Raw genomic sequence first — 14,047 nt, 5'->3', positions numbered from 1 at the left:
GTAACTTTATATACATTAGCTACGTAGCTTTATGTGGCTTGTCTCGTCATTGTTTATCACAAGCAAAAATGTAACTTGGGAACAACAATTTGACACTACACGCCCTGTCCCCTCAATCTCTCACAAAGTTAACACTGCATTAGCTACACTCCTCAATATATGTTAACTAAACTAGGTAGCTTGCGCACCTAGCTAGGTGGCAAATAGCTGGCAAGCAACTGAAACTAGAGTCCTTTAAAACAGTAAATACATAGGTAGCTAATATGTATAGCTAATACATGCTAAATCTCTTTGGGTGAGGAGTGAAGATGAGTTTAGGTTATTATATCGGATGTGGGATATTCCACTTGATATCTCCGATCTCCGACTAAAGGCATTCCAATGCCAGATGCTCGGAAGATGACGTTAAAGGAAACAAAACTGCAATGCTCCCATTGGCTTAGCAGGTATTTGACTGTTACCAGAGATGTCTCCTATCAACCCAATTGATAAACTTTCCGAGACTTTCCGAGTTGAATGGAATGCAGCAAGAGGCAGATTGCTAATGTTAGCTAGCTAGCTTTGCTAGCATCACTTACACTTAGCTAATCTTTCTTTATGCTTCCTTTCTAATTGCTGATAAATGTTTGATGTAGTCTCAGCCGTCTCGGTAACCATTGCATACTGCTGTGTTTTTTTCTTTTGGACGCTTTTTTGTGGTTTAGGTCAGTGTTTCCCAACCTTTTTAAGATAAAAAAAAAATCCCATGGCACACCACTAACCCACATAACCATCGCTGATAGTTTTTGTCCATGATATGTCTTAGAAGCGTGAACTCGTAATGTTTGAAATTCGGCTATGCAAAAAATGCAAGTAACATAGGTACGCTGTATAATGAGGACACAGTTGCCAAGAGCGCTAACTGAATAATGAAAAAAAAATAAATAAATTTGTGTCTTTTCCAATTTGTAGATTTGTTCTTGCAAATTAATTCTTGCAATGGCACAGCAAATCAAATATTTTTATTTTTTATTATTTACTGTATTTTCCGGAAATAAAGTCGCACCGGGTCAAAATCGTGTTGTTGATAGAGAGAAAAGAAAAACCTAAGTCACACTGACAGAGGTTGGATCCAGCAGGCATTAGGACCCGGGAGCAGCCACCTGGCCTCCATTCACAGGTTCAGATGTCAAACGCGCTCCGTGAAGATCTACACATCGTATCACAGATTTTTGGACTTGTTTAAAACAGGAGAATTTGCTTTTAGTAATCGTATGTAACAGTTTCTCATATTTTCTTTATGTTTCATGAGAGAAATGCGACAAGTAAGCCACATCTGTTCATAACATCTGTAACTCTATGCTGTGCACAAACAGCTTTAGTCTTCGAGTAAAGCAATACACATGTTGTATTCTATTCATTCATTCGGTTCACTGACTGAATGTTTTTACTACAAGTGTTATGATGAAGCATCATTTTATGGGCATGTGAGGAGTTGCGTTTGACAGCGGACTAGAGTTTGTTAGAACAATAATGTTATTATGGACAAAATATTTAAACTGGTTGCATAAAATACTTTGTAATGGAAAATATACTTAATCGGCAACTTTAAAACTCTTCTACCATCTCTATGCCGTCACTAAAATACCGGGGGAAAAACAGTATTTATTTATTTTGAGGAATTTGATAATTTTCCATGGCACACCTGACAATCTTTCACAGCACACTAGTGGGCACAGTGGTTGGGAAACACTGGTTCAGGTAGCCAAATTGTATTACAGAAGATTTGTCTGACATCTCTCAGACAGCCACAGTTTCTTCTGTCTCCCGCATTCACTTTCTTGGAGTGCGTGTGAAGGGGGGCGGGGAAGGGTGACAGCCGTTAACAATAACAAAAATTTCAAATTAGAAATGAGTCAAGTTATTGCTTGCATTTGAAGCAGGAAGTTTTACATCCAATCACAGTAATGATGTTAACAAATAAATCAGACAATGCACAAGCAATTTAGTGATATCCCCCCCAGTTGTGGTCTTGACCAGTCTTGAAATAAAATCCCGAGTCCTCTTTGTCTGTGACCGAGACAAGACCGAGTAAAAATGCGGTCGATTCCAAGATGAGACCTTCAAAAAGTGGTCTCGAGAACGGTCTCAAGACCAAGACTGATCTCGAGTACTACAACACTGCTCAAATGACGTGCCAGTGTCAGACTGATTGCCAAGCATGAGTAAAGAGTAATCATGCTTTCTAACCAAGCCAACTCATAAGCTTTATACAGACATACTTATACACTAGCTGCATGCAAAAAGCAAAAAATATACAGCAATAGTCTATTTTCAGAGTAAAAAGCTAAATAGTTAAATCAGACCCGTTCAAGTGCCTCTTGCACAGTCCTGCTGGTGTGACTGGGGCTCAAATCTACAAACAGAAGAACACAAAACACACACATACAGTGCCGCCTAGGAAAACACAGCAAGAGAGGAACCACAGGTAGGGTAATAACACTAAGACTGCAGCATTTCTCAGCTGCCCCAAATAAACGAATGTTAAAGGAAAAGGAAAGCAATTTTTTCCATCTCTACACCCCACCTCTCCCTCTCTCTTCTCACTCCTTGGCCAGTAACTCTATGGCTAGCTTTTGCAGAACTAGTGTTCTGAAGGTTATCCAAAGCCTTGAGTTTAGAAGTTGGTTAAAAGCATCTTTGCAGTCTAAGACTGTAATTCTATAAAGTAATTAGTATTAGTACAACTAAACAGACTTTGTTGTGTGCAGCAAACAGGTTATTGAAATGGTTTATTTACATTTATAGAACAGATAGCCCAGTTCAGACTCTGATTGGATGAGCTGCATTCAAATCCAATGTAAAATGCCTTTAAACCGCACATTCTTTAATACACAGGCACTCAGCTTCACATTGTGACCAACAACACCCCGTACAAGAGATAGAGTCACTGTAATGCACAGACTCTCAAGACTTATTGTATTAGTTACTGCAGATAACTTCAGAATGTGGTTCGAGAATGAGGTTCTAAAAGTGAAGGAGAGAATGTTAAGAAGTTAGAGAATATTGAGAGGTTAGAGTGTACGGTAATAGATGTTATAGAATGTTGACAGTTTAGAGAATAATGTTATATAAGTTATAGAATGTTGAGAGGTTAGATAATAAGGTAACATAAATGATAAAATGTTGAGAGGTTAGATAATATTAAGAGGTTAGATAATGGGGTTATAAAAGTTACAGAATTTTTAAAGGTTAGCGCATAAGGTTATATCATGGCCAGAGTGGGATTCATGTTCAGCCCGGGATGTCATGTCCAAGTCAGCCCATACCCAAAAAGGGGGGGGTGTGAAGATAACAATTAAAGGTCTCAGCAAAAATATGCAATTATTGAAAATTATTTAAGCTCTCCATATCATTATACCACATACGGCATTCACTAAGATTTTCACTTTCTGACATAAGACTTCATTGTATGTGTTGTAAAAATAAGTGAATGTTGAAGGGATAGTTGACCCATCATTTCCTCACCCTCATGCCATCCCAGATGTGTATGACTTTCTTCTGCAGAACATGAATGTAGAGTTTTAGAAGAATATCTCAGCTCTGCTGGTCCATTCAATGCAAGTAAATGAGAAGTCATTTTTTACTATAAATCTCCACTTTCACAAGCGCTCTTCTCTCTTAAGAGTTCTTCTTCTGTTTTCGCCCCCTACTGGGCAGGGAGGAGAATTTATAGTAAAAAAGGATTTAAATATTGATTGGTTTCTCACCTACACCTATCATATCACTTCTGAAGACACAGATTAAACCACTGGAGTCTTATGGATTACTTTTATGCTGCCTTTATGTGATTTGTGGACCTTCTGAGTTCTGATCACCATTCACTTACATTGAAAGGACCAACAGAACTGAGATTCTTCTAAAAATCTTAGTTTGTTTTCTGCTGAAGAAAGTCAGTCATACACATCTGGGATGGCATGAGGGTGAGTAAATGATAAGAGAAATTTCATTTTGGGGTAAACTACGTTTATTTTAAAGACTATCTAGGCAAATAATGACACTGTAGAACTGTAACTGTTTATAAATATTTCAAGATGTACAGGCTCACAAATTAAATGGTCAGTGCTTTGTATTTTAGATAATTAAAATAGCAACAGATCCAGTGAAACAATAAAGGTTGAGTGATTGTTTTTACATAACGCAGAAACCATTTGAATTCGGCACAGAATTCTACATGTCCACCCTTGAATTTACTATAGTAACATTAACTCTACTTTAGGCAGAAATAGATACATAATACATATTATCATATTACTACTTCAGCTCTATTAATTTTGTTATAGGCTACATTAGGTGAGTGAGGGAATATAATACATTTGTGTTACAACTTTTAAATGTTTATATTTTTTAGGCCTACTGTATGTAATTACAAAAATGCCATAATTACTTTTATAGATATCATGTTACATCTAACCACAGTAGTGAAGAAGATCCATGCTTCCATGCTTACTATGGTCTTGTTACAAATACCACTGTTAAAACTATAAAAATAAATACATTTAAATTTTCATAAGGGCAAATGCAAAATACACTGTTTTTTTTTTTAGATGAAATACTGCAGAAATGCGTAAATCCTAACAAAATAGCTAAAATATTCTACATTGTACATGCACTTTTGTTTACCATAGTTCTTTCATTTCTTTCAGTTAAACTGTATACCAGTTGCATTTGTAATGCCATAATCACAAGAAAGACCATGGATGGCTCCACATTACAGTGGTTAGTTAGGTAGTTAGTCTTTCTTAAAAAAGAAACTGTTTATTTGTTAAAAATAATAGCCTAAACACATTTAACACCACTTTTTAATACAACTTCAACAGTTGTAATGAAAAATTCTTACAGTTTACTGTGATAAATGTTAGTAAGAGTGTTGATGTGCAGATGTGAAAAGTCTTGTAATTGATGCTGGTGAAGAGCGGGTGTTTTCCTTTTCCCTTCTCAGAGCTGTTCAGAATATCAGTGCTGTAGCCGTTTGAAATGGTTGAATTGCTCCATAGCACTTTAAATTAGAACATTCTCATGACTAATTCAAATGGGTCGCATAAGTTTTGTCGTCTGCGCCACGAAATTGAGAGAAGAACAGTTTAATGTAGTTGTTCTCAAAGTTTTTCTTGTTTCAAAGGGGGGGGCGTGACCCGAAAAAAATTGAGAACCACTGGTTTAATGAGACAGTCATGTGACCCGATCTGTTCTATCCTGTAACCGGAGCTCACATATCGAGGGAAGCCTGGTTGACATGCGTCGCGCGCACCTGCGTGCTCCAGAGATACAGTAGGATAGAGCAGAGCGTGTCTCGCGTGTGATTCTCGGTGAAACCAGTTTTAAGCAGTTTTGATGCTACTGTTAGAGAGTAAGGTTATAGAGGTTAAAGAATGTTGAGAGGATAGAGAAAATAGGTAATAAAGAGAATACAGAGAGAATAGAGGTTATAAAGGTTATAGAATAATGAGATTTAAAAAATTCCACGTTAGACTGTGGATAGGCTAAAAACGAAGTCTTAGAGGTTATACAATGCTGAGAGGTTAGAGAATGAGGCTATAGAATGCTGAGACTATATTGGTGAAAAGAATAAAGAGAGGACAAGGTAGGTTTATAGAATGTGAGGGAGAGAGGACAGGATAAATAAGATAGAAAAAAAGAAGATGGAAGAGGGAGGAGAGTAGGACGTAGACTCATCTGTCTGATAGCTGCTGATGTAGTGAGGCCTCAACACACTGGAATGTGCTGACTAAACAAGTGCAAGCAATCTACCACCGACTGGACATCCAGTCCAGACTCAACACACACAGCACCTAATTTAGCCAGAGTACATAAAGCTACGAGTGAAAAGTAAATATTTATCACAACGTGTCCATTAATAACATTTTCCAAATGTTTGTATGTGTGTTCATGCTTTTAGAAAGAGAACAGGTATATGTCTCTAGTCTGTACTTCTGCCTGTAGCCACAGTGAGGCAGTATCACATGACACTCTCATTGTCCACATGCCTGGAAAGGGAAAAACCCCTGTGGTCAGACTGAACGGACAAACACTGACCTGGGTACAACTTATAAATATATTTCCCATAAGCTACAAATAACACTGATGTTGGCAGATCTGATCCTAGATCAGGCTTCTGTGAGTAAGTCAAATAGGGTGTGTCAGTCAATTTTCTCTGTCATGGGTGACAAAACTCTTGTCTGCCAAGTTTTACAGACGTCAGCTCACATCACGCCAGCTAAAATAAACAACAGACACATAATCAGAGGCTACCGGTGGATTTAGCCACTGCAAAGACACTCGCCCATAGTGAAAAAGTTTGCAGGTCACATCCTCAACATTTTCAAGAGATGTGACGTTTCGGAAAGCAAAGCAGCATGATTGTTTTAGACTGTGGCAATATGGGGTTAAATTAGCAGTTGTGTATGTGTACGTACCTTCGGATGATGATTTTGAGAACCCTGTAGGAGCCTTTTATGAGGATGAGGGCTTCTTGACGAGAACCGTAGAGAGCAGAGCCGTTAATATTGACCAGTTCGTCTCCAACTCTCAATTTCTTACACTTAGCTGCCTTTCCACCCTCCTCAATCTATGTGGGAGAGAGAGAGAGAGAGAGAGAGAGAGAGGGTTTAAGCTTAAATATGTTTAAATATGTGTTGTAGCCATCCACATACACAGAGAAAAAACAATTCTGAATTCTTCTGGAGACAAATAGCTATACTGATACCATCATTTTATACATAAGCAGCACAGAGAGAGACTCTTCTCCTATCAAGAGGACATAGAGGTTAAATTCTTAAGTCAGTACCACATACACACTTAACAGTACATACTTGAAGATAAGCATGTTTACACACACACAGCCGTCTGTGCTGTCCATTTCAAATTTCTCCACTTCCTCTATCAAAAAATAAGAAGTCAGAGGTCACATACTGTATACATACTGTGCTGTAAATGTACAGAGTCATTCATATCAGCTATTCATCAAAGAAGCTTACAGATACACAATACCATGTTATTCCATCAGGGAGTCTCCTACATAACATAGGACAAAGGTTCAAATATCAGTTCCAAAGCCACATAATTCCCATACACAAAACATCAGCCCAGTCAAAACATACACAGTCATACTTTCAGTCAGTCACGCACGTGTAAATCTCAACCTCCAACATTAAACAGGCACACCTCTCGCCTGCTCGGCAGACACATAGCATCATATTAATTTTTTTGTCTTACATCAGAGCCTACTTCTCATTCCACAAATCCTCCCTTCAAAACACACAGCTAATGCAATCGGATTCCTGTTTTTCAGCAGTTACAGCCATGCTGTAGAGCAGGGGTGCGCAAATCTCTAGAGGTTTGTGATGGAAGTACAGGGTTTCATAGAATTGTGATAGAAATGTCAATGCCTCATTAAATTTAAAAAAAAATCTATAATTTATGTAAAATACTCCTTTAAAATCTCAGGGGGTACTTCAAGAAAATAATTTTCGATCATATTGCCCTGAAAACAAGAACACTTTAAAAGAGACCAGGGATGTTTTAATGAAGACATTCATCCAAAGACTAAATGATTTGGTGATTTTAGAATGACAGAATGATGGTACTCATTTACCCCGTCAGCACGCAGTCACTGAAATGCATCTCCTGTGACCACTTGTGATCGGATTTGGAGAGGAGGGTCTCTGTTTCATGATGACATACATCAGTCACTATGTCAGTGTGTTACTGTATGACATTAAAGCACAACGAATTCAGAAAAGACGAAGAAAGCACGACAAAAACAGCGCACTATTTCTCCCAGATGCAGCTGAAATTTAACCTAAGCACAAACGCTACATTTCGAGCAGAATTATCCGTAATTTTAGTGGATTAGTTTTATTAACCTGAGCTGCAGATGTTTGTGCTTCTCATAAGTCCCTGCATGTTGATTTCAGACACACTGAAGAAGATCCGTGAAGTTCTCACATTTGTGCATATAACCACTTTTTGTTTTTTATTTATCAGACAGTTGTTTCCTTTTAAAGCCGGTTGTAACCGGCAAAGTTTATACTCTTGTTTTAGTGCAGCGATTCATTGAGAGGTGACAGGAGGCGCTTTGCTGCTGCCGGAACGCATACAGGGCGGATTAGCGTTTACACCTCAAATGAGATACGGTCACATGTTTTTGACCACATGCATATGAGGTTTTTGTGAGACGATCATAAAATGTTTTAGACCCTGTTTAGAACTGTATTTAGCGATGACCACATATGATCCGATCACCAAAAATGCATCTTAATACCATGTGTAAACGGGGTATTAGGGATTCATACCAGAGATTCCAGATAAGAGCATAGATTACAACTACAAGTTTTTTAGTATAACTTAGAGTATAACTGTAGGAAAAGACATGAGCAATGCAGAAACATCACCCAAAGATACTGACTGAATGACAGACTGTCTTCAGTCTAGTTCTTCAGTTTCTTCAACAACTGAGTCCTGCAGTCTTTCTCGTGTATTCTGCTGACATAAGATGCAAAATTGCTGGTTCCATGTAATGGAAACATTATTCAGATGTATGGTCACAATTACCGAGGACACTGCTGTTTTGCATTCCTCTTTTCCATCTGCTCCAGATAGATGGTTTCTCCGGGATACCATAATCAATAGGCGGAAAGCCCATCAGCTTGGATCACGGAGGCTTCATCTCAATGGTTGCATGTGTTTGTTTGTAAATGCAACAAAGATGACACTTGTTGAATAAATCTTTATCCACTTGGTTTTCATCAGACTGAATGTGTGTACCATATCAGAAGCTGAGTGTATGTTCTCCAGGTGCATTTGGGCTTTTTAAGGCCAGGAGCGAAATGATGTAGCCTGACCTTCCATTAGTTCATCAATTTAAAACAAACACAGCCTTTTTCCACCTCATAAGAACTAATATCCAATCTGCTCAACACACATCATTGGAAAAAGACTGGTAACTCTCGGACAGGTATGTTTTATGGCAGGATATGTTAAACTGCTGCACACTGAGAACAAAACACATGCACAGTTGGCGGGCAAACCCAAGTGCCCCGCGAGCCCCCTCAGCAATGAAATAAACTAACACACACCATCTTACCTCATAAGCTGCCAAAGTGCTCAGAACTTCCACAACTCCCTGTGAGGAGGACGGGGAAACCAAAATAAAGAGAGTGGGAAGAGGAAGAAAGAGTGGTCGCTGCACTTCACCCGCTGTCCTCTGCTAAATCAGACCTCATTTCTCCGAGGGCACATTTAAAGGGTACCCCGGGTCATGATGTAATGGCACTTTATCCTCTGTAACTCTCAGGTCTCACTGATTTTCTTAAAGAACCCAGATTGAAGAACTTCTGTGAGGTTTTTTTCAACTTTGCATCAGCTTCTGAGGAACTGTTGGCATCAGCGGGTGCAAACCACATGGACCTCACGGAACTTATGCACCTCCACCCTAAACATTTATCCTTCTCTCTCCCTTCTTCTACACCCACCCAGTAGTCTCATTCTCTCTATCTTCCTTTCCTCTCCCTTGAGCTCATGTTCTCATTGGAGGTTTGATAAAAATAACTGTAACCACACCTATGTTCCATCAGACCTTTTTCTGTGCATGTACATAGCTATTGTTTGGGGAAAATTTGTCCCCAGAAGTGAGCTAAATTTGAAAGCTTCCCTTTGGGGATATTTGAAAAATGATCCATACATAAATGAATGTATTCTTTTTTGTTTTTTGTTTTATCTGAAAATGCAAAAGGTTTTCTTTTAAGGTTCCGTTGCGGGTCTAGTCTATTGTAATTCTAATTAGCTTTATATTAAAACAATTGAAGTCTACGGTATGTCCCTATTTAGATAGCTAAGTAAACGTGCGTGTGTGCACTGTATGTGTGAGTATGCGAGTGCTTGTTTGGTTTGGTCACGGGCACCAGTCGACTTGCTCCCTGGTGATCGTGAATAAAGGTTTACAAAGAGATCTTTATGGAGAGTTGAAAAGTTCTACGTGACAAATCCCTTCTTGCTCCTAATTTCTTTGCCGTGATATTTCTTTAATCTCCCTTAGGAACGACCACTCCTAACATGCCATGCGAAGAATAAGAATTTCCGTACCCACTCTTCAAACAGGACCTGGTGGAAAATACTGTTGATGAGGTGAAACTCTCTGCTAGCACACTTTAAAACATTTCGTGTTTATATAAACGTAGAGGGGTAGAGAGGGCAGAGAGCACAGCAAACAAATGGCACCACTGTGACTCCTTTCCTGTCACTCCTTTCTAAGATAAAATATGGCCTAAATTTTGGCTTTAGGAGGCAAAATATGCCTCAAATTACAAGAGAAAGGACTTGAAAATTATAAGTCCCATGATGGGAACAGTTTTAATACAAAAACGGCCTTGAGAGGTTATTCTTGGTTATGCTGCCAGTGTTCCTGAATGATGCATGTAAACTCCCAGGCTCTGATACCACGCAAGGGAGGGTGTCTGTGTCGGACAGTGATGAAGTCCAAACCTCACCCACTACAATATGTCTACTAAAATTCAGCACAAGGGACAGGGAGGTTGACCCTGTGTAACACACTTCATTTAATCCAGTACTCATTAGGCAAACACACCCAAAGACCCAGTCTTGATATCAAGTGTCCCTGAGTGACCATGCAATGACATAGTATGTTTACATGCACAGTTATAATCGAGCTACAGTATGTGTTTTGCTTAGTCAAGCTAGAGTCTTCATCTGTTTGTCCAAGTAGACACAATGCGTAATTGAATATTTGGAGGAAGGACGACAAATACACCAGATTAAATACACGTTGTGTGTCCCCTGTGTGGTTTGGAGCATGCACAGAATTCTGAGGCCAATTATCGTCCAAATAACGAGCTTAAATGCTGGACAAAGCCGAGCTACAATTGCATTATCTAGGTCTGTGTTAGTCTGACTTTGCAAAAATCGGACTGGTGCGTTCACATGACATTTTTGAAAGTGCATGTAAACAAACTGAGTGATGGTGGTTGCCAGGGCACTGCTATGCGGTTGCTCAGGTGTTCTGGGTGGTTGCTAGGGCATTGCCAAGTCACAAGAGCCCACCTCAAAGTCTCTTTAATATTCTAGTTTCTAGATATAGATCAGTTTAGTATTTCATCTGTTATATCATCTGCAAACTGAAAACTGCAAGTCCATTCGCTCAAAAACGTAAAAGCACACATCTCCTCAAGAAGCCACATGATTTGAAGTCTTTCTTGTCCATAACACAAACATTGTGGGACATGTTACGTTACATAACACTGAAAACATTTTGCAAATAGTTAACTTAATATTAGGGCTGTCAATCGATTACAAATTTTCATTGAATTGATTACATGATAAGTGGATTAACAGAATTAATTGCAAATAAATATTTGCCCTCAAATAACAATTTAGTATATAATTATTAAATTATTATATTCATATACAGCATATACACATATTACACATATAATATGCAATACATTATTGTGGCAGATGAGTAAAGCATTGATAAGACAATACAAGAAGTGGCTTTAGAAGGCAATATATTATTTATTTTCCATATAATTTAATATAAGCCTATAACTGGCCTACAGGCTACAGCAATCCATTTTGCAATTCAATTCGTCAATCTGTCCAAGTCAGATTTATTAATAAGGCTTTTCTAAGCACACGGCAATTTAGACATGCGTCAGACGGACATTTTTGGAGCGCGTGCGTATCACTTTGGTTGTGTTTCATCATAAACAGCGTTTTTAGGTTGCTGTGTCAAGTTAAGATCCCTGTATTCAGAATTGCACTGTGTTTGAACGCAAGAACGCTTTCTCATCTTGTATTGTCACTAGCGTCAAGCAAGCCTGAGTATGGTTTGTTGTATTTACAGCTGCGTGTTGCCTATACAGTTGGACTTTCACTTACTGCCCCCTGTTGAAAACAGGTGGTACTTCAAGCTTGAAATGCCCTGCTGATGAGAATATTCCTTATTCTGGTCTGGGGACATGATTAATTGCATTATTTTTTTAGCGCAATATTTTTTATACAATTAAATCACACAGAATTAACTCGATTAAATCGACAGCTCAACTTCAACTATATTTTATTATTTGCCGGTGCATGAAAAATCCAATATGCAAAGAAAAGCTCTCATGCAATAGATCCAGCGCTACATTATTTTGGCTACGCTTGTAAACAAAGTCTAATCCTGGATCAGTGTTTTAGTATTTCAAAGAGCAAAATGTTTACCTGCATCAACACATCAGGGATCAGATCAGTTCTTGTTTTCACGACACTACGTATGAGCATGAAAGGCGATCTGTAGCTGGTAGATGGTCTAAATGGACCACGGGCCTCTGCAACAGCAAAGAATGGGCTCCCTGTCTCTCAGTCCCAGCATCAGCCCTGGACTTTGCACTGGCGGCATGAGGTCACCCCTTCTATCGCTCTATAAATAACAGGGTGTGCCGCTCTTTGCCATTCTGGTTCACTGCCCGCTATTGTGCCACAGCTGGCCAGAAAAAGGGTCTGCATGAGTTGCTTACAGACCTGAAGGGTCTTGCCAAACATTGCCAAGCCCACAAAGAGCACATGAACATGGGAAACATAGTTATCTATTTTATAGAAAACATTTGGACGCTGAAAAAAAAGAATCCCTGGATTCTGATTCCACTGAACGATTCTGAAGACATTAAAAGCTTAATGTTTTATCGATTTGATTGATGATTCTTTTAGTCCTTTAGAGGAAATATTCTTCACACGCGCTATGTCTCCGTGGCAACGTGCTCAACAAGCCACGTGATAAGATGCACGGGTTGACGATCTCAGACGGGCACGTGATAAGATGCGCGGGTTGACGATTTCAGACGGGGACGAGGCAACTGGGATTCCTCTTCCGCCACCCGGACTGAGGTAAATCACTACGCGACCACGAGGACTTAAAAAAAAGCACATTGGGTATTGGGCATTCCAAACTGGGAGAAAAAAAAAAAAAAAGAGAGAAGTATAAATGTGAGTCCAGTCTGAGGCTAATAAAGTGCGGTGCTGAAATATGTATCGTGAGAGATCAAGAGTTCAAAAGTCTGATTGCTTGGGGGAAGAAGCTGTCATTAAGTCAGCTGGTGTGGGTCCTGATGCTGCGATACCACCTGCCTGATGGTAGCAGTGATAGCAGCCACGGCTCGGGTGGCTGGAGTCTCTGATGATCCTCCAAGCTTTTTTCACACATATTTTCTGTTAAAGTATGATTTTCTGTAAAGCTGCTTTGAAACGATGTGTGTTGTGAAAAGCGCTATACAAATAAAAATTACTTGACTAATATTCCAAAAGCAGTTAATCAAATGAGCAGGATGTCAGAATCCTCAGTATACATGAAACAGTAGGAGAACAATACCCAAATGACCTACTATATCCGGTGAGATTTTGAAGTGTGCATCCATGGGACACTTTACTATCCCATAGGGCCACGGGAGCTGAGGTGATGTCAGATTCAAAATGCTGAATTACCCCCCCCCCCCCCACCCAAAAAAAAAAACAACACCACAAAAAAAAAAACCTTGAAGAATCATTAAGTCGGACGGCTCTTTTCCACTGTAAATGTTACAGGTATCAAGAAAGTTATACATCATTACTTGTTTAACAACACCAGAGTAATTGTTTTGTTTATGTTGTTATTAATTCATGCATATGGCTCACAGGATAATGCCTACACTCCCGTATGGAATACATCTGGCCATGTATTTATACAATTCACTACAAGAACCTTAAGAATGTAAAACTGTCGAGAAGCAAGTTCTTGCATCCAGTTCAGAAGATTCTCTGAAACTAGGGGAATTCAGATACAGCTTGTGTCATGACAGGGATTAACATATCCAAAATTTGTTCCTCCTCTTTGCTTTTAGTCTCTCTTTTCCAGTCCCCTTTTTATCAATTAAATTAAACTTAAGTATTTTTGGCACTTGGCAAGAAGAATGAACAGAAAATATAATGACAACAATATATATTTGTTGCCTGGGACCCTGATGAGTTCTTCATTGTT

General features: G+C 39.0%; 1 protein-coding gene across 2 annotated transcripts in view; it reads right to left on the bottom strand.

Moving 5' to 3' along the window:
• Positions 1 to 14,047, bottom strand: part of LOC127448141 (protein Shroom4-like) — an 81,990-nt gene that overhangs the window by 43,695 nt on the left and 24,248 nt on the right. For both annotated transcript variants that reach the window (XM_051710499.1, XM_051710576.1), the window contains exon 2: positions 6,456 to 6,607. In XM_051710499.1, the coding sequence (XP_051566459.1) occupies positions 6,456 to 6,607 (152 nt within the window). The remainder of the gene's footprint in view (positions 1 to 6,455; positions 6,608 to 14,047) is intronic.

This window comes from Myxocyprinus asiaticus, chromosome 1 (genome assembly GCF_019703515.2).
Source record: "Myxocyprinus asiaticus isolate MX2 ecotype Aquarium Trade chromosome 1, UBuf_Myxa_2, whole genome shotgun sequence".
Taxonomy (NCBI): domain Eukaryota; kingdom Metazoa; phylum Chordata; class Actinopteri; order Cypriniformes; family Catostomidae; genus Myxocyprinus; species Myxocyprinus asiaticus.
This window is presented reverse-complemented; position numbering and strand designations above follow the sequence as displayed.